The sequence below is a fragment of the Molothrus aeneus genome, unplaced genomic scaffold, assembly GCF_037042795.1.
Source record: "Molothrus aeneus isolate 106 unplaced genomic scaffold, BPBGC_Maene_1.0 scaffold_34, whole genome shotgun sequence".
NCBI lineage: Eukaryota > Metazoa > Chordata > Aves > Passeriformes > Icteridae > Molothrus > Molothrus aeneus.
In genome coordinates this window covers 4,076,560-4,097,268 of record NW_027099005.1, presented here as the reverse complement: position 1 = coordinate 4,097,268, position 20,709 = coordinate 4,076,560, and the positions used below count along the sequence as shown (strand labels likewise).

The window sequence follows — 20,709 nt, the reverse complement described above, 5'->3', positions numbered from 1 at the left end:
ACCATTACAGACCTTGCAATTTCCAGATGACACATTTGTAGCAGAATGACACCTTCACCTCTAGTCAAATAACTTTCACCCACACAGAGTCAGAGACCAAGTCATCTGCCTAGTCACCACTTAGGACCAAGTAGCATCCACTCAATTTTACAACTGGTTGCTGCTATCATAATGGGCAACCAACCTAGTTGCTCAAAGTTTGGAGTTCAGCTACTAATTCAACCCCTCTGCAAAAGCAACACTTCTCCCTTAGGTACATCAAATTCCCCTATTTTTGGCATTGTCGGTGCCCTGCAAAAGGAAATGGTACAAGACACATTTCTCAGTACTACCAACCTCTCTGTAAGACAATTCAAGGAAAAGAAGCAAAAGTAACACCCACTAACTTAAATTTTGTATTTTCAGGGTAAGCCTATAGCTCCCTTTACTCTGTCTCGAATTACCATCTTTACCACACATTCCTTGAGGGTCCATGCTTCCATCCACCTAATAACCAATGCAATTGCCTGCTCATTTTGCTTCCGCTGTAGAACCACCCATCCTGTCCTTTCCTGTGTGCTCCAAATAAGGTTTAACACAACGGGCAGAGACCCAACGAGAGCCATTTCCCGTTAAAACACATGCATATCCTCTTCTCCATGTTACTAATTCCACTGGGCCAGTCCACTTTCCCGTGATTAAATCTTTTACCCATACATTAATACCTTTCTGAAAGTTTGGCTGTTTTGAATTCAAAGACAAAAAATGGTAGCATATAGGAGACAATTCTAAGTCAGGTAAAGGATGTAGAAAGTTTAAGACATAAACAGTTTTATCTAATCTCACTTGAGGTGACTCCCTCTGCATTCCCCCTTTTTTTTTGTACCTGTTGTTTCAACACACCATGAGCACATTCAATAATTGCTTGGCCTGTCGAATACCAGTGGAATGATCAACACCCCAGGCACGAAAAAACACTTGCAATTTCTTTGAAACACACGCCGGGCCATTATCTGTCTTTACATGTGATGGAACGCCTAAGATGGAAAAGGCGTGGCAAAAATGACGAATAACACCCCGAGCTGTTTCACCTGCCAATGCTGAAGCAACCATGGCATGAGAAAAAGCGTCAATTTTAACATGAACATACTTTAGACTGACAAATTCAGGCATTTTTGTAACATCTATTTGCCATTCTTGCAAAGGGAGTAAGCTTCTAGGATTAGTGCTGTAATACTGTGAAACATGAGCCAGATGACAATCAGGGCAAGAAGAAATAATTGACTTTGCTTCGCTGTGTGATAACTTAAATTGCTGCCGTGGTGCCTGAGCACCCTGATGAAAAAATTGGTGAGATAGAACAGCTTGCTGTAACACATTAGGCACCGTTTTTACTGCTGAGGCAGCCACAAGGGAATCCACATAGGCGCTACCTTCAACAAAGAATCCAGGTAGCAATGTATGGCTATGGATATGCATAATAAAATAAGAATGCTTTCGATTACGAATAACAGTCCACAATTTTAACAACATAACAAATAATGGTTTCTCCTTTACATTATACAACACAGCTTGATCCAACTGTTTCACTCAATTAGCAACATAAACAGAATCAGCAACTATATTGATGGAATTAGGAAATAAGGTAAAGGCCAAAAGTACGACACAAAGTTCAACTAATTAAAAGACCCTTTTTGAACCATTGCTTCATATTCCCAGCAGTCATTCTTCTTCCAGGCTACAGCAGTTTTTCCAGTTTTCCCTGATCTATCTGTAAAAACTGTTGCACCTTCCATTGGCACAGAAGAGCAAAATTGTTTCCCCTGAAAGGGAATCTTCTTAGTGAAATCCAAAAGAGGATGAGAAGGTAAATGATATGCTATTTGACCTGTAAAGGAAGATAAGGCAGATTGCAACTCATGATTGTTTTGAAAACACCACTCAAAATACCATTGTTGTACTGGTATGACAATAGTTACAGGAGCACGGCCTAAGATCTCATGGCAGCGTCTGCGCCCTTTGATAATGATGTCTGCAAAAAGCTCATACAGGCCTGGAGCTGTTTTTCGGGACCTGAAAGACAAAAAATATCCACTCCAAAATATGCAATTTGTCTTCCCATTTATCATTCCATTGAGACTACAATCTGCATGGTATTTCATCATCTCTCAAAATAAATAATTGCACACCAAGAGAAACTCTATCCTGGTAACAAATTTAGATGTCAAGGGCAATTCAACAACTTCTACAGCCTTTTTTGCTGCAGCAGTCAAATGTCTCTCATCGGTAGAGGAAGTTATCCCGGATAGTAAGTCATACAAAGGTTGAAGTTGATGATTGGTTATCCCCAAGTATGGCCTAAGCCAACTTATTGCACCAACTCATTTTTGTACGTCAACAGCAGTTTTAATATCAATGTCCAATTTTACAGGTTGAGGCACAATTTGTGTATTGGTGATTATCAACCCCAAATATTTCCAAGGCATCTGCCTTTGAACTTTCTCCGGGGCGATAACCAAACCAACTGGAGCGTACACATCGTCCAGCAGTTGGAGGGCATTGTGTCTTCACATGCCCCGATTCTTCACAAGCAGAACATCTGGGTGAAGACTTCATGACTTCAGCCAAAGCAGGCATTTTATGCTCAACCGAACCAACCTTTGAGCAAGCAACTACAAGATCAGACAGTGGGGGACCTCCCGCTAAAGAATCAATAATTCACCTGCAGTCTTTGTTTGCGTTGTCCCAGGCTGTCTGCATAAAATTTGCCTGAGCTTATCATCTTCTACTTGCTTCTCAAGGGCTGCAGCAACCCTCTCCACAAACTGCAGAAAAGGTTCCTTCACCCCTTGCTGAATGGTAATAAACCTAGGTTTAGGAGCTGCCATTTCCATTGTTTGGAGTAAAGCACTCATGTGTGGTGTTTGTGAGGTCCCCGGGACGAGGTGAGAGATGAGAATTTGACTCCATGTTCTCAGAGGGCTGATTTATTATTTTATGACATTATATTTTATGAAAAGAAATTATATACTAAAACTATAGTAAACTATAGAGAAAGGATACATCAGAAGGCTAGAAAAGAATGATGATAAAACCCCATGACTCCCCAGAGCCTTTACAGAGCTGGACCATGATTGGTCATTAAATTAAAACAATTCACATGGAACCAATCAAACATTCGCCTATTGGTAAACAATGTTCAAGCCACATTCCAAAGCAGCAAACACAGGAGCATCAATCAGATAATTATTGTTTTCCTTCCTCTCTGAGGCTTCTCAGATTCCCAGGAGAAAATCCTGGGCAAAGAGGAATTTGCAGAAAATATCATGGGGACACTCATACCCAGCTGCTGGGCCTATGCCAGAACCAGGGGGTCCCATCTTGCCTGCAAATCCAGGTTAGAGAATGGTCCATTGCCCAGCAAGGCATCAGCTCCCACAGCGTGACGTGGATCCTGCTGGGGTAACTGCACATTGTCCAATGCTGCTCTTTCAACCATTTGTTTCCAGGTAGCTTGAAACACACCATACTGCGCTGGCTGAAACAGAATCGTAGCAAGGTGAACAATATCATAAGGTGCAAGTACATCAGCATTTAGAACACGAATCACTTGCATCACCTGCGAAGAGTTAGCACCATTCTGATCTACTTTTGACTGGAGATCCCTCCATGCAAAAACCTGATGGCTATCTTCTTGTCCCGAATTAGGAACAGCTTTGAAAACAGGAAAAGCCACAGGCCCACCAGAAGCAGCAGAAGCCATCTCCATCCTTTTAGGTGGACCTATTTTCTCTAACAAATTCCAATCTCCCACTTCAGCTGCTTTCATTCTCACATGCTCCCAGAATTGCAAAGGGTGTCAAGGAGTCACAGCCACCTGGCAGGGAGGCAGAGTCCAAGAAACAGCAGGCCTGGATCTGCTCCGAGGGCTAAGAGAAACAGATTCCTGCGTCTTTTTGGGTGCACTTATAACCGGCAGTTCACCGTCAGAACTATCACTAGAGAAAGAAGGACGCAATGTTAAAAATTGCTTGTGTTCAACCAGTTCAGGAGGGAGGGGCGGGCCAGATGGCTCAGCTGGGGCTGGAGTGGAGGCAGAGGACTCAAAGGAGGGCAGAGGAGGGGCGGAGGGCTCAAGGGAAAGCTGGGGGTGGTGGGGAGCAACTGATCCACAGGAGGGTGAGAGGGGAGCAGGGGAGCAAACGGCCCAGGGAGAGACAGAAGGGCCAAGGACCCAGCCTGTTTTTCACTTGGCTTCTTCTGGAACTTCATTTTGCCTAATTGCTGTGCAGGCACAAGATACTTTGGTTTGGTACTCAGTTCAACCAAGTGCTGAGCAGTTTAACACAGGTTTATCATACACTCAACAGTCTGTTGGAGATGAGTACCAAGGAGCAGTCTCAGCCTGCCGTTTGATTGTCACGATAGCAAACCCTGGGGAAACCTCCACAGCAACTGCAGCAGGCTCTTCAGGGGGAGATACATGGACAGGCTCAGCCTCAACTTCCTCCTGTTCCTCTACTTCAGTTTCTTGCTCTAATTCCTCTTCCTCCAATTCCTCCCCTCTATCTTGTTCTGCTTTCCGTTCCTTTGTTATAAATGATCAATCAAAAAGCCAAATTTATCAAAATGCGAAAAGATTTTTTTTTTTTTCCATGAGCAAAATATGGTCCTCAAAAACCCCACAGCCAAAGAGAAAGTGTCGAGCCCAGGGTCAGTGCTGTGTGAACCTGGATCTGACCTCTATCGCATCAGACCTTCCCCTGTTCATGAGCACCACTTCTTGCGGGGCTGTTTTATACAGTTTGTTATGCCTGAGGCAGAGGAGTCCCGATTTCTTTTGTAACTGCATATTCAAGACAGTTTCTTTCACTGTGCAGAGCTGGACAATCACTGTTTCCTGGTCAATAGCCGGCGTTAATTGCGTCCGGGGAAGTCGTCTATTCAGATGTATTTTTCTGGCAACTTCTGCTATCTCAATCGATTGTATCAGTTGGGCAATGATCGTCCTCAGCGTCTTACAATCGACCGGGATAGCAGCAATCATCGCGCTGGACACGTCTATTCATAAGTTAACTGGGTATTGTTCTCCTGCTGCCTTCAGGAACCTTGAGATTCCAAGTAGACGTCTGCCTCTTGGCTGCTGGTGGTCAGAGACTCGTTTGGATTTCACAGTCTTATAAAATACGTTCTCTCTATAAGCATGAATTATTCCATAACATATATTACACCTTCAACGCCTCATACAACAGTCTCCAGGTAGCAGCCAAATCAACAACTGTCTTATACCCCTTAGATATCTCTTCCCATAGTCTCTTCCCAACCTTTTTCCATGCCTGGACACTGAAGGCAGTGTCGGCATCATCTTCAAAGTCCTATGATTTACACCATGTCAGTAAACTACCAAGAGCATAATCAGAAGCTTGAACATTTTTCCTTTTCAATGAAGCCTTCCATGTGGACAAAACAGCCTTTTCCTCATTTAATAAATTATTTCCCATTATTTTTCCCAATCACTTACCACGAATCAGACTGAATTAGGTCCGGAACTCCGCAGCGTCCTTTCTGCCTTCACTCGTTTTTAGGGTACCTTTCAACATTTTCTCTTTTTTGTCTTTCCTTTTTTACAGTCCTGTTGCAATCATGGCAGGGCCACCAGATGTCGATCTAGAGCACGACACAGCACAAAGTACCACGACTCCATCAGAAGGGCGCAAGAGAGATTTATTATAGCAACATGTTGCTGTTATACTCTGTCAAGATATTTACATTTACTGAACAGACACATTCACTGCCCATTGGCCATAAGAAAGAAACAAAGTTCTCAGTCGGTGAACAAGGAGCTATGTCACTCTGAGAGCCAACTAAAGTCCCTATCTTCTAACTCTCTCTCTTTCTCCATGGTGTCATGGTGATAGCCTTGGTACCTTCCTCCAGAGAGATACGGGGCTTTCCTGATCTTCAGGAAGCCTTCGCTGGCTCACAAGAACAGCACAAACATATGTTTCCTACAATGAGAGAGATGAAGGAGGAGGTGAGGAAGATCAGTTTGGCACCAGTGCAGTTTACAGGCCCCAAAGTCAGAGCCCAACATCCCCCAGCTAGAGAAAGAGGGTACACCCAATGAGCCAACCTGTAGTTCTTCCTGCGTGACCATGGGGAAGACATGGGAAGGTGGGATGGGAAATCCACTTCTCTCCTGGCAGCACGGGTGCATCAGCTCAAGGAGGGAAACACTAACTGAGGGAATTCCACTAAAGTGAAATCACCCCAGCCTCCAATGACCGAGCTGCCAGGTGTGATCTGTCAGATCCCCTTGAAGGAACCTCTACCATGTATGCCCAGGAAAGAAATAATAACCAGGGCTAGAGGGGTCCTGCCTCTAGCCAGGAAGAGGCACAGCAAAACCAGATTTTCTGGATGGTGTGGATCCAATGGCCTGGCACATCAGAGCCACAAAAATACAACGCCTTAGTTGATACTGGTGTGCAGTGTACCCTAATGCCATCGGGACATGGTGGGGCAGAACCTGTTTCCATTGCTGGGGTGACGGGGGGATCACAGCAATTGACCCTGTTGGGAGCTGAGGTGAGCCTGATGGGAAGGAGTGGCAGAAACATCCTATTGTGACTGGCCCAGAGGCCCCGTGTATTCTGGGTATGGACTTCTTCCAGAATGGCTTCACAAACACCGCAAGGGACTCGGGTGGCCTTTTGGAATAGCTGCGGTAGAGGCAGAGGGCATTAAGCAGTTGAACACCTTGCCTGGACTATCAGAACACTCATCTGCAGTAGGACTCCTGAGGGTGGAAGAGCAACAAGTACCAATTGTCACCTCGACAGTGCACCACTGGCAGTGTTGAACAAATTGAGATGCCGTGATCTGTGGCAGGCTCCGAGCCTGCTAGGGCTCCTTGGACGGAAGAGGCTTAAAGATAGGAAAATGCCAAGTCACGGTGAAATAGCAACGAATTGAGATGTCGTGATCCCCATCCACAGAATGATCCATGAGCTGGAGAGCCAAGGGGTGCTCAGCAAATCAGACTCACCCTTCAACAGTCCCATCTGGCCTGTGCACAATCTGACAGAGAATGGAGATTGACTGTGGACTATCGTGCCTTGAATGAAGTGACTCCACCGCTGAGCGCTGCTGTGCCGGACATGCTGGAACTCCAGTACGAGCTGGAGTCCAAGGCAGCAAAGTGCTTTGCCACTATAGACATTGCTAATGCGTTTTTCTCCATTCCTCTGGCAGCAGAATGCAGGCCTCAGTTTGCTTTCACCTGGAGGGGCGTGCAGTACACCTGGAACCGACTGCCCCAGGGGTGGAAGCACAGCCCCACCATCTGCCATGGACTGATCCAGGCTGCACTGGAAAAGGGTGAGGCTCCAGAACACCTGCAGTACATTGAGGACATCATTGTGTGGGGGAACACGGCAATGGAAGTGTTTGAGAAAGGAGACAGGATCATCCAGATTCTGCTGGAAGCTGGCTTCACCATCAAGAAGAGCAAAGTCAAAGGACCCGCCCGAGAGATCCAGCCTCTGTGAGTGAAGTGGCAAGATGGATGGCGTCAGATTCCCACTGAGGTCATCAGTAAGATCACAACAATGTCTCCACCGACCAGCAAGAAGGAAACACAAGCTTTCTTAGCCATAGGTTTTTGGAGAATGCACATTCCTGAGTACAGCCAGATTGTGAGCCCTCTCCACCAGGTCACCTGCAAGAAGAACGAGTTCCATTGGGGCCCTGAACAGCAACCAGCCTTTGCTCAGATCAAGCAGGAGATCACTCATGCAGTAGCCCTTGGCCTAGTCAGGACAGGAGCAGAGGTGAAGAACGTGCTCTACTCTGCAGCCAGGAACAATAGCTTGTCCTGGAGCCTTTGGCAGAAGGTGCCTGGGGAGACTGAAGGCTAATCACTGGAATTCTGGAGCCGAAGTTACAGAGGATCCAAAGCCAACTACACTCCCACTGAGAAGGAAATCTTGGCTGCCTATGAAGGAGTTCAAGGGACCTCGGAGGTGATTGGCACAAAAGCACAACTCCTCCTGGCACCCTGACTACCAGTGCTGGGGCGGATGTTTAAAAGAAAGGTTCTCTGTACCCACCACACCACTGACACCACATGGGGCAAATGGATTGCTCTGATCACACAGCGTGCCTGTATTGGAAACCTGAATCGCCGTGGGATTTTGGACATAAATACAAACTGGCTGGAAGGTGAAAACTTTGGTCTCACTGACAAAGAGGAGCAGGTACAAGTGACACGGGCTGAGGAAGCTCCACCGTACAACCAACTACCAGCAGAGGAAACACGCTACGCTCTTTTCACTGTTGGTTCCTGTCGCATTGTAGGGATGAACTGGAAATGGAAAGCAGCTGTATGGAGTCCCACACGACAGATTGCACAAGCTACCAAAGGTGAAGGTGGATCAAGTCAATTTACTGAACTCGAAACCATTCAGATGGCCCTGGACATTGCTGAAAAAGAGAAGGGGCCAAAACGATACCTTTTATATTGATTCATGGATGATAGCCAGTGATCTGTGAGGTTGGCTGGAAAGGTGAAAAAAGTCCAACTGGCAGCATAGAGGAAAATCAATCTGGGCTGCTGATGAATGGAAAGACATTGCCACTCAGGTAGAAGAGCTACCTGTGAAAGTCTGCGACGGAGATGCCAATGTCCCCAAGAGTCGGGCTAGTGAGGAACACCAAAACAACGAGCAGGTAGGTCAGGCTGCAAAGATAGAGGTGCCAAAGATAGACTTAGATTGGCAACATACGGGGGAGTTGTTCCCAGCTCAATGGGCCCATGATGCCTCAGGTCATCAGGGCAGAGATGCCACCTGTAAGTGGGCACGAGACCGAGGGGTGGATCTAACCATGGACAGTATTTCTCAGGTTATCCATGACTGTGAGACGTGTGCTGCCATCAAGCAGGCCCAGCAGGTGAAGCCCCTGTGGTACGGTGGGCGGTGGTCCAAGTACAAGTATGGGGAGGCCTGGCAGATTGACTCCATCCCACTGCCCCAGACACGCCAGGGCAAGCGCTACGTGCTGACCATGGTGGAAGCCACCACGGGATGGCTGGAGACCGACCCTGTGCCTCACACCACTGCCCAGAACACCATCCTGGGCCTGGAAAAGCAAGTCCTGTGGAGACATGGTGTGGGAGGATCTTCATCCACTCGTCCCAGGTGTCCATGGGGTTGGGTTTCTTACCTACATACGGGCAGTCGTTTGGGAACAGGGGGACTCCCACCAGGCATGTTAAGAGCGGACCGTCTACGCTTCCAATGGCCATGCAAAGACTGTCTTGCTTTAATGACTTTGCCAAAGTGACCCAGATGTTTTGTTTTGGCTGAGGGACGATCCAGCCGGTGGTCACTTGGATACAGATGAGGGCGCTGATAAAGACAATGACAACGATGGCACTGGTACTGCTGTGGGGTGCCCTGGAGGGTGTCACAGAAAGAATCATACTTCTTCTTTCCCACTGGGTAGTTTTCACTTGTGTATGGTAAAAACACACATTAGTTGACTTATTTTAAGACATTCTGAAATATTTTTAAGTTTCCCCTATAGTTCTTCCCAACTCCTCCCAATCACACCCTTCTCTTTTGTTAAGGGAGGTTTGAGGGAGGGAAAAAAGGAGCAGTTTCAAGAGGGGAAAGAGGGAGGGGGTAGGGATAAAAGGTCACTGGTAGAGGGATGGTGGAAAAGGCAGGGGTGTGTCTGCATTTGAGATTGACATGGATGTTATCAGTGGGATGTATCTACGTGCGATGAGTGTCCTTGCCACAATGTTTGGATATATGAATTTCTTTTTTCTTCATCTCCAAGAGAAAGCTGCTTCTGTGGCATGGTGGGAGAGGGAGCTGACTTTGTGTTCATTCGAGGGGTCGTCTTCAGATCTGTGGTCTACTGATAAATCTTCTGGGAATCCACCGGGGTCCTGTATCTGTAGAAACACAAGCATATCCTCTCCCCCACATAGTGAGAGGGTATGGCCCTTCAATAATTTTAGATTCATGATTCTGGTCAAGTACTGGAGGTCTTTCTTTGAGGTGTGTGTACATGTTGTTATGAAAGTGCCTTAAGACAGAGGGGTTTGGTCCTTTTTGAGAGCAATTAATGAAATTCATAGCATAAAGTACTTTGCACAGTCTGTCTTGTATAGAGAGAGCCGGGGGCTATGTACAAATCACAAACGGGACAGGGCTGCTGTGGAACGTGCCTTGAGCTGTTTTATTTTTCAGCATCAGTCTCATTACATGGTTATGACAATGGGAAGATGCCAGCAGCTCGTGTCCTCAGCAGCAGACAAAGAACGCAATGTTACAACTTACTTTAAAAGTTTTTTGACCAATCCCACAAAGCAAAAGCATATTGACAGTAGTTCTATCCAACCACAATAAGCACAGGTACCTTTGGTTAAAACAATGCTTGCCTATTTTGAATACAATACCTGCTTGGAAGCCTTAAAACACAATGCACAGAGCTCCATTTTTAAGCTTCAAACTTCCTAATATCTTGCTAGAAAAACTTTTCTGTAGCTTAGAGAGTTTTTCTAGACAAGCGTTAATACATAGACCATTGTTCTATTTGTCCTTGCTTTTCTACTTTTTAAATAATTTTTCTGCTGACCAATCTCATGGCTACTGCTTAGCTCTAATCACAGTCCTGCTGTCTCTGAGGCCTGCCTTTTGCAGCTTTCCCAAAAACCCTCTGATTTTAAGGATTCCCACACTGAACACAAGTTCAGCTATTTTAAATCAAATGCTCACTGATGTAGATAGTACTAAACATGGCACACTGCAAAATAGAGCTGCTATAGATTTTTTGCTGTTAGCACATGGGCACAGGTGTGAGGATTTTGAAGGAATGTGTTGTATGAATCTCTCTGGCCAGTCTACATCCATTCATAGGAAACTCAAACAACTACAAGACAACATGAAGAAATTGACTCTGAATGATTGGGGCGTGGATGAATGGTTTGAGGGATGGTGAATAACTGGATGATTGAAAGATACCTTAAAGGAAGCTTTGTTATTACTAGTAGTTATTATTATATTGCTTTGAGCTATTCCATGCATAGTGATATTGGTGACCCACTTGGTAGAAAATACAGTGAAAAGGGTTTGGCTGGTGCAAGAAGAAGAAGGGGGAGTTGTAGCAATGTATCTGAACAACTTAGGCCACACTGTGCTCCAGCCATATTGCTTGTAGTTATTCTTATCAGAGCCCTCTGGAATTCACCAAGGTTACTAAGACATAAACTGTGCTAAATGAAGAAAGAAAATGCTGAGAAACAGAATACCAAGACCACAAGAACTAGATAACAGAACCACCTGGTTCTGTGAACCACCTGGACTGTAACCAATCACATACCCAGAGAAGTGAGTGCAGAACACAAGGACAAGAGAGAGGCACCAATGAAGAGATGCATGATCAGTGTATGCAGTAGAGTTAGAATGCATAAATAAGTGCATAATGTAAACAATCAATGGCTTCAGTTTAATCATATTAGTTAGTTGTATGGGAGTCCTGTTTTCCCAAACAGGGTGCCTGGGAAGGAGGGATGGTTCTTTTCCATAAAAAGGAAAGCACTGGGCCAGGAGCAGAAGACAAGTGACCCTTGCAGGCCTGGGGCCTCATGGCCTCCTTGTCCCTGCTCAGCAGCCTGGCAGGGGCCGCCCCATGCTCCTGTCCTTGGCATTGCACATCCCCACATGCCAGTGCCCATCCCGGCAAGAGCCCTGAGCAAGGAGGGAGGGACAGGATCTGCCTGGCCAGGCCCTGGGGCTCAGGCCTTGGCCCTTGGCATTCCTCAAACACATCCAGCTTTGCTCAGCACCAGAGACACCTTGGCCTTGTTTGTCCCCAGCTGTCATCACTGCCTGCAGTGTTCTGCTCTAACTGGAACCTGGGGACACTTTCTCAGTTGTGTTCCACAATGGGACCCATTAAAACTTGAAGAAACTTTGAAGTTTCAATTTAAGTTTAAGTTCTTGAGAAGTTTTTTGATCACTCTCTCAGGGACTGAGTCTGATGTAAACAACACCAAATCCCCAAGAGGCTCATTAAAGTCCTTGTGCTGTGTCTGTGCTGCTGAGCTTTAAAGGAACAGCTCTTCCAGGGCCAGCTCCTCTCCCAGCCCAGCAGGGCTGAGGGCTCTGCCTGCAGGCACTGAGGGGACAGGAGCCAGGCAGAGACAGGCTGAAGGCAATCAGGATTGGGAAGACATTGAGCTGAGACTTCACCTGGGGAAAGATCTTCACAGCCCTGTGCATGGTGAGTGTGTGGGTGCAGGGCAATGTCCCCTGTGCTCCTGGAGGGATCTCCTGAAGCCAGCACACCCCAGAGCCTGGGGGATGTGTCAGGAGGACTCTCCCAGTTTCTCTGTGGCACAGGAAAAGCGGGAGGAGGAGGAGGAGGCGGAGGATGTGCTGCAGAGCGGGGCTGCCCTGGGCAACGTCAGAGGGACAGGGCAGGACGGCTCCTGCTGCCAGGGACGGCTGCAGGGGCTGAAGCTGGGGCTGCAGCCAGGGCTGCCCAGGGCTGTCCTGCAGAGCAGCTCCTGCAGCCCTCAGGGCTCTTGGCCAGCCCAGGGCATGTGCCACCTGCCAGGGGCAGCTCTCAGCCTGCCTGGCAGCTCTCCATGGACGCTGCAGGGGAGAAGTTCCAGGTGCAAGGAGCCACCCTCATCAGGGCAGATTCCTCCTGCTCTGGAGATGGTGCTGCATGGCCAGGGCTGCTCTCAGCTTTCTCCTAAAGGGAAGGGAAAGGGGCTGCCAGCTTTGGCTGTGTCACTGAGCCTCCTGCACTGTCAGCCTGGGCATCAGCAGATGGGCCTCAGATCTCCCTCAGAAAGTACCTTCTCAGCCTCCTCTCCCTACAGACAGCAGCAGCAGCACCTTGGCTTGCAGCATCTCTGTTTTTCTGGCCTGCCCTTAAGGCCCTGCTGCCAGGGAGATGCCCCTGGGCAGTGCCCTGTGCTGGGAGGGGTCTGCAGGGCAGAGCTGAGCCCCCAGGGCTGGGCTGGGCTCTGGCAGCACTGGCAGGGACAGGGCTTGGATAGAGAGACACAGCTCCCAGCAGGCACAACTCCAGGCAGCAGAGAGCCAGAGCAACCGTTGGTATCCAATCCTGTCCAGCTGCACAGGGAAAGAGAGAAGGGCTTAGAGAAACTGACTTTTAAACTCGAGTCTTTAAAAACTCCACTTTATTTTTCAAGCACATTTTAATTTCAATCATGCTGAACTAGAGGAAGGTGTAATAAGCAAAGGCACCTGTGTGGTTCCAGTAGTTCTGACTGCACTGGGGCCCAGGGAGCCCTGTTTTGCCTCTGGGCTTCCCAGCGTTCAGGCTGAGAGCAATGCTGAAGATGAGGCAGTAACTCAGGAGCACAAACACAAGCTAAAAAATAAAAATGTTGAGTGAAGTTCTCCAACAGGTAGAGAAGTAGTTTTGAGGGAATTCCTAAAATAAGCCATAGGATTGACTCAACGAGCTTGTCAATGTCTTGTTTCAACAGTCCACCATGCCCAGAGTGAAGCAATGTCCAACAGCAGCTCCATCAGGCACTTCCTCCTGCTGGCATTGGCAGACACGCGGCAGCTGCAGCTCCTGCACTTCTGCCTCTTGCTGGGCATCTCCCTGGCTGCCCTCCTGGGCAACGGCCTCATCATCAGCGCCGTAGCCTGCGGCCACCACCTGCACACGCCCATGTTCTTCTTCCTGCTCAACCTGGCCCTCAGCGACCTGGGCTCCATCTGCACCACTGTCCCCAAAGCCATGCACAATTCCCTCTGGCACACCAGCACCATCTCCTACTCAGCATGTGCTGCACAGGTTTTCTGTTTTCTTTTCTTTATGTCAGCAGAGTTTTCCCTCCTGACCATCATGTGCTACGACCGCTACGTGTCCATCTGCAAACCCCTGCACTACGGGACCCTCCTGGGCAGCAGAGCTTGTGCCCACATGGCAGCAGCTGCCTGGGCCAGTGCCTTTCTCTATGCTCTGCTGCACACAGCCAATACATTTTCCCTGCCCCTGTGCCATGGCAATGCCCTGGGTCAATTCTTCTGTGAAATCCCACACATCCTCAAGCTCTCCTGCTCACACTCCAAACTCAGGGAACTTGGGATTGTTGTGGTTGGTGTCTGTGTAGTTTCTGGCTGTTTTGTGTTCATGGTTTTCTCCTATGTGCAGATCTTCAGGGCCGTGCTGAGGATCCCCTGTGAGCAGGGACGGCACAAAGCCTTTTCCACCTGCCTCCCTCACCTGGCTGTGGTCTCCCTCTTTGTCAGCACTGCCATTTTTGCCTACCTGAAGCCCTCATCCATCTCCTCCCCATCCCTAGATCTGGCAGTGTCAGTTCTGTACTCGGTGGTGCCTCCAGCCCTGAATCCCCTCATCTACAGCCTGAGGAACCAGGACCTCAAGGATGCCCTGAGGAAAATGAAGACCAGATGATTTCTGAAGCAACCAACTTCCCGTTTTCTTCTGCATAGTTTTCGGATTGCAACTCATGACAGGCCAAATAGCCCTTCCCAGTTCTTTGGTAGTTTTCAATGGGGCTTTCTGTTATTAAATTATTCTAAAAGAAATTTTTTAATCACCCCCATGAAATTCACTGTCTGCCTCTTGAATTTGACCCAGAAGCTCTGTAAACCAGGGTTTGGGCTATCACTACATTTGAAGAAAATAAACTACCTTGCAGTGCCTGTTTTATCTGGGATCCCAGCTCAGAGACCTGCATGAAGTTAGAGGGGAGAAGGGGAAAAGAGTCCCAGCAGAGCAGCACGGCCAGGGAGCAGCAGGGATTGGTCCTTTCAGAGCTGTTCTGCCCAGCTCCACCCTGTCCTTGCCAGCCCTGCTGTGGCTGTAAGGCCGGAGTGCTCTGGCAGCTTGGTCCCTGTCCTGCTGCGTGTCCCTGCTGTGGCCACAGGCAGGGCCAGGCCATGGGCACTGCTGGGACACAGCTGGACTCCAGCACAGCAGCTCCATCAGCAAAGGGCATCTCCTGAGGGCAGGGCAGGGAGGCTTTGCTCTCCTCCAGAGCTGCTGTCAGCAATGTGCTCCAGGAATGCCCTGGCCCAGCAAAGCCCAGTGCCTGGGGCAGGGGGGAGTGTGCAGGGGGGGCTCACAGCAGTGTCCTGGCACAGCCAGAGCTCCTGGCATGGACCTGAGGCAGCAGCAGAGCAGGGCCTGGGCTGTGTCTTTGTTCTGGGACAGCCTGGGAAGGTGCCCCGGGGCAATTGTCCCACAGCAGCCCCTGCAGCCACCATTGCCAGCACTGGCCTCTCCCCACCTGCAGGAGGTTGTTTGTGCCTGCAGGGAGGGACACCAAGGGACCAGGCCAGCAGGCCATGTTTGCTCTGTGCTGAGGAGATCTCAGCAGTGCATGGTGTGTGTGTGGGGGGAGATGAACCCCAGTGAGCACAAACACCATCAGCAGCACCCGGGGGTGGCACAATTCCAGCGGCACAAACAGTGCCTTGAGGCCACTTCACTCTGAGAGTAACATCCTCTGGGAAAACACCTGAATTCTTTGCTGGGTTGTGGTTAGGACTGCAGAGAGAGAAATATCCCAGGCAGGGAGGCTGCAGGGAAAAATGCTCAGGGCAGCCATGGACTGCACAGAGAGACATTGGATAGAGTGAGGGTCTGTGGGGAGAAATCAGAGCTGCCTCCCTTCTGAACCAGCCCGAGAACCTGACAGGGCTGTGCTGTGTTCTGGGCACTGACCTGGAACTGAGGGATGTGGAAAAGGCCTTTGGTGTCAGGGCTGTTGAGAAGGCTGGGCAGTGTCACTGTGGGACCTCTCTCAAACCCCTTGGAAAGGCCAGAGCCATCCCAGAGGGTCCTGGGCACTTGGGAAGGGCAGACATGGAACCAGTCTGCAAACAGGGCAGGGAGGGGGACTGGGAGAGTCACAGCCTGGTCAGGCTCAGCAGGGAAGGGGATGTGGCAAATCCTCCTGCAGCCATTCCAGGCACTGGCAGGACAGGGCAGGGACTGCAGAACCCATGTGGGAGGGAAAAGAAGGGGATGTTGTGTGCCCAGACTTCAGCCAGGCCTGGGACAGGGTCTGCTGTGGTCTCCTCAGAGCCAGACTGGAGAGAGCTGGGCTGAAGGAGTGGAACATGGGCTGGGTGGGAATTTGGCTGAACAATGAGGGTCAAATGTCATCCATGGTACAGAGTCCTCTTGGCAGCCACGCCCTGGTGACATCCCTCAGTGACCAGCCCTTGACCACCACTGTGGAATATTTCTATTGTCTCTAAAATGGCATGAAATGAACTTTCAATTCCTTTGTGGATGCTGCCAAATTGCAGGGAGTCTGTGACCAAACTCATCTAGTTAATGGTGACTGCAAAACGTAATTGAGCAAGATGACTGAGTTGGGTAAATTTGTCTTGCCATCAGGTGCCAAGCAAGCCACAAGAAAGGGCAGAAGAAAGGCAGTTCAATAGGGAAAAACCCACACCCAACAAAAAAAAACAAAAACAAAACAAACCCCACAGCAGGACCCACCTACAACAACACAAAAACCCCACAAACAAACAACCACAAAAAGAAAAGGCCACAAACAGAAGAAAAAAAAATCCACATGAAATCTCCTCTCAGCAGAAAATGTTTGACCACCTTGTGGCAGGAGAAGATTCTGTATGTGTTGGTGCTGTTTTCAAAGAAAAATGTCTTAAAAAAGAAATTAATCCCCTACTCCCCTTGCCCCCCTGCTTCTCTCAGGTGATTGCTGATCATGGTGTGACATGGACTGGAACATCTCTTGGGTCAGTCCAGCCCAGCTGTCCCATCCCTGTTCCCCAGGAACACTTGCCCACCCCAGGCCCATAGGTTGGGGGGGTTGCAGACGCCTCATGCGGGGCGAGCACTGAGACAAGGACAGGAGAACAGAACAACATTTACTCTTGTCAAGGACAGTAGAACAGAACAGCACAGCCTTGGAGAAACTGATTGAGGATGCGCCTCTGGCAAACAGAAGCCACACAAAATGCAAGCAGGATGCCAGCTCAGCTCTGCAAGGCTGACAAAACAGAAGTTATGCAGAACAATAATATTGCCCTTACTCAAAAGGAGGGGTCAAAGAACAGCCACTTAAAAAGGACACTGGATGTTGAAGACAAAACCCAAAGAACCATGTAAGGACTTGTGATAAGGGGTGCAACTATGTCAAATAAACTCAAAGGAAGTGGGGATAGCTCATGGATACGTAATCAGTCTGTGTGTGATAAAAACTCTGTTCATTGATGCTCAGTGCACTCAAATGGAGGAAGGATGGCCCAAGTGACCACCATGCTGTAATAAAGAATACCTGCTTTCAAATACTCCAAACTCTGTTCAGAAGTTTCTATCCAGGGGAGTTCAGTATCAGTGGTGTCCTTGACTCCATTATGCCCCACAGTTTCAGAATGGCCCCTTGGTTCCATGAGGCCCTGCTGTAGAACAATGGACCCTTGGTTCCATTGGGTTCTGTACTGTCAAAATGGCCTCCTTGGTTCTGCACTGCCACAATGCTCTCCTTGGTTCCACGAGGCCTTGGTGTGTCACAACAGCCCCTTGGTTCCATCAGCTGCCACAATGTCACCCTGGTCTCTTGGATCTGCAGTGTCACAATGGACAATTGGTCACAAGCAGCCCCGCTGTGTCACCATGAATATTTGGTTCCATGGGGCCCCAGAGTGTCACAACGGCCCCTTGGTTCCATGAGGTTCCACAGCATCACCATGGTCTCCTTGGATCTGCAGTATCTCCATGGACCCTTGGTTCCATGTGGCCTTGCTGTGTCACAATGGTTCCTTGGTTCCATGAAGCCCCAGTGCATAACAATGGAATCTTGGTCCTGTGAGGTTCAGTACAGTCACAGTGGTGTCCTTGGTTCTGGACAGTAACAATGGACCCTTGGTTCCACGAGGTTCCATGATGTCACAATGGTCTCCTTGGTTCCACAAGGCCTCGTTTTGTCACAATGGATCCATGGGTCCATGAGCTTCCATGGTGTCACCATGGTCTCCTCAGATCCTCATTGTCACAATGGACAATTGGCTCCATGGGCCCTGCTGTGTCACAATAAACCCTCAGTGCCATGAGGTTCTGTGGTGTCACAATGGTCTGCCTGGTTCAATGAGGCCCTGGAGTGTCACAATGGCTGCTTGGTTCCATGAGCTTCCACAGCATCAACAATGGTCTCCTTGTTTCTGCAGTGCCATAATGGACCCTGGTTCCATGAGGTCCCTAAATGTCACTGGTCTCCTGGGTTCCATGTGGCCCTGCTGTGTCATCACGGCCCCTTGGTTCCATGAGTTTCTGTACTGTCAGCAATGGTTCCTTTGTTCCAATGAGGCCCTGCTGTGTCCCAATGGACCCTGAGTTCCATGAAGTTCTTCAGTGTCACAATGGCCCCTTGGATCCATGAGTTTCTGTACTGTTAGCAGGGAGTCCAGGGGGGAGTCCAGGTTTCTGTATCTCCAGAGGAAGGGGTTGATCAGTGCCATGGGGGCAGTACAAAGATGGAGCCAGTGGGGGAAGGGGGAGGGAGTGGCTGAGGGACACAGAACAAGGGGAAGGAGCCAATGGGGTCAAACAGCTTTGGAAGGAAGCTTCTTGTGTCTCCCTAACCCAGGGAACGACTCTCAGGGTCTCCACAGCTGCAGAGTGTCACAATGGCCCCTTGGTTCTTTTGAGCTCCTCAGGATCCCAGTGGCCCCTTGGCTGCATGAGGCCCAGCTGTGTCACACTGGCCCCTTGCTTCCACTGGGCCCCAGAGCATCACAATTGTCCCCTCATAGTTCCATGAGGCCCCTCAATGTCACAATGGACCTTTAGTTCCATTAGTCCCACACTGTTCCATGAATCCTTAGCTCCATGGGGCCCTGTAGGGTCACAATGGTCCCTTGGTTCCGTGGTGCCACAAAGGGCCACAAGTGCCATTTGGCCCAACAGGGCCTCATAGTGTCACAATGGACTCCTTGGTTCCATGGAGACACAAAGTGCCACAATGGCCCTTTGCTTTCACCAGGCCTCAAAGTGTGAAAATGGCCTCCATGGTTTCATGCAGCCATGCTGTGTCACAATGGACCCTTGACGCCATGATGCCCCATAGTGCCACAGTGGTCTCCTTAGTTCTACATTTTAAGAATGCCCCCTTGGTCCCATGGAGCCCCACAGTGTCACTATTGTGCCCTTGCTTCCATGAGGCTTTGCTGTGTCACAATGGCCTCCATGGTTCCATGATGTCCCGTAGCAGAGCAATGGTCTCCTCGGTTCCATAGTCTCAGAATGGCCCCTTTGTCCCATGGAGCCCCACAGTGTCACTGTGGTCCCCTTGATTCCACGGGGCTCTGCAGTGTCACAATGGCCCCTTGGTTCCAATGGGTTCCAAAGGGTCAGAATGGTCTCCATGGTTCCATGAGGCCCTGCAATCTCCCAATGGACCCTTGGTTCCAAGGGCCCCGCAGTGTCACAAGGCTGCCTTAGTTCCACGAGGCCCTGCAGTGTCATGGTGGCCCCTTGGCTCCATGAAGCAAAGCAGAATCAGAATGGCCCCTTGGCTCCATGGAGCACCACGGTGTCACCATGGTCCCACTGGTTCCACAGGGCCCCACAGTGTAACAATGGACCTTTGGTTCCATGAGGTTCTTCAGTGTCTCAGTGGCCCCTTGGCTCCATGTGGCCCCGCTGTGTCACAGTGCCAGGTGGTTCCATGAGGCCCCACAGTGTCCAAATGGTCTCCTTGGTTCTGGGAAGGCCCACAGAGCCACAAGGGACCCTTGGTTTCAGGAGGCCTTGCTGTGTCACAGTGGACTTTTGGTTCCAGGAGCTTTCACACTGTCAACAATGGTCTGAGCATTGCAGTGTCACCATGGATCCTTTGTTCGATGAGGTTCAAGAGCATAACATGATCCCCTTGATTCCAGAAGGTTCTGCAGTGTCCCAGTGGACCATTGGTTCCATGCAGCCCCACACTGCCACAATGACCCCATGGCTCCATGAGCTTCCACACTGTCAGCAATGCTCTCCTTGGTTCCCTGAGGCCTTGCTCTGACACAATGGACTTTTGGTTCCATGGGGTTCCACTGCATCACAATGGACCCTTTATTCCATGGGATTCCACAGTGTCACAGCTGACTCCTTGGTTCTGTCAGCCTCTGCTGTCACCAAATGTCTGAAATATCAGAATAGGACTCCATAACACTAATTTGCTATTAAAGAGGGCATCATTTATTGAGGCCTAAAGTGCAACATGAAATAACTTCTAACCTTATGAGGACATGTAATTCTACCAGTGTATTGCTTATACATAGTCACTAAATGCCAATTACAATTTACCCATTTCCATAAAATCCACCCCAAGTTCCCAGATTCACTCCTTGTTTTCTCTATCCCTGTACCCTTGAGCCAGATGCCTTCTTCTTCTCTTCCAAGCATCCTTGCAGGGAAAGCAGCCCCTGCATGCCTTGTTCCTGTGCTGAAAGTTCCCAGGCAGGGTAAAAATGGAAGGAACCCTTTTGGTATCAGCCCCAGGCTTTGTGTGGGCAGGCAGAGGCAGGCAGGAGGCAGAGCTGTCAGCAAAGGAAGGGCCCAGCCAGGTGGGGCAGCCGGGGGATGCCGACAGCCTGCAGGGACAGAGGCGCAGGGCAGGGACACCGTAGGACAGCCTGGGCTGCACAGGGCACAGGCATGGGCAGCAGCTGCAAG

At 49.3% G+C, this 20,709-nt stretch overlaps 2 protein-coding genes across 2 annotated transcripts in view; one reads left to right on the top strand and one right to left on the bottom strand.

The window, feature by feature from the left end:
• Positions 1 to 20,709, bottom strand: part of LOC136570524 (serine/threonine-protein kinase pim-1-like) — a 62,298-nt gene that overhangs the window by 21,389 nt on the left and 20,200 nt on the right.
• LOC136570490 (olfactory receptor 14C36-like) lies at positions 13,543 to 14,460 on the top strand. The gene has a single exon (XM_066570954.1). The coding sequence runs from the start codon at positions 13,543 to 13,545 to the stop codon at positions 14,458 to 14,460; it is 918 nt and encodes a 305-aa protein (XP_066427051.1).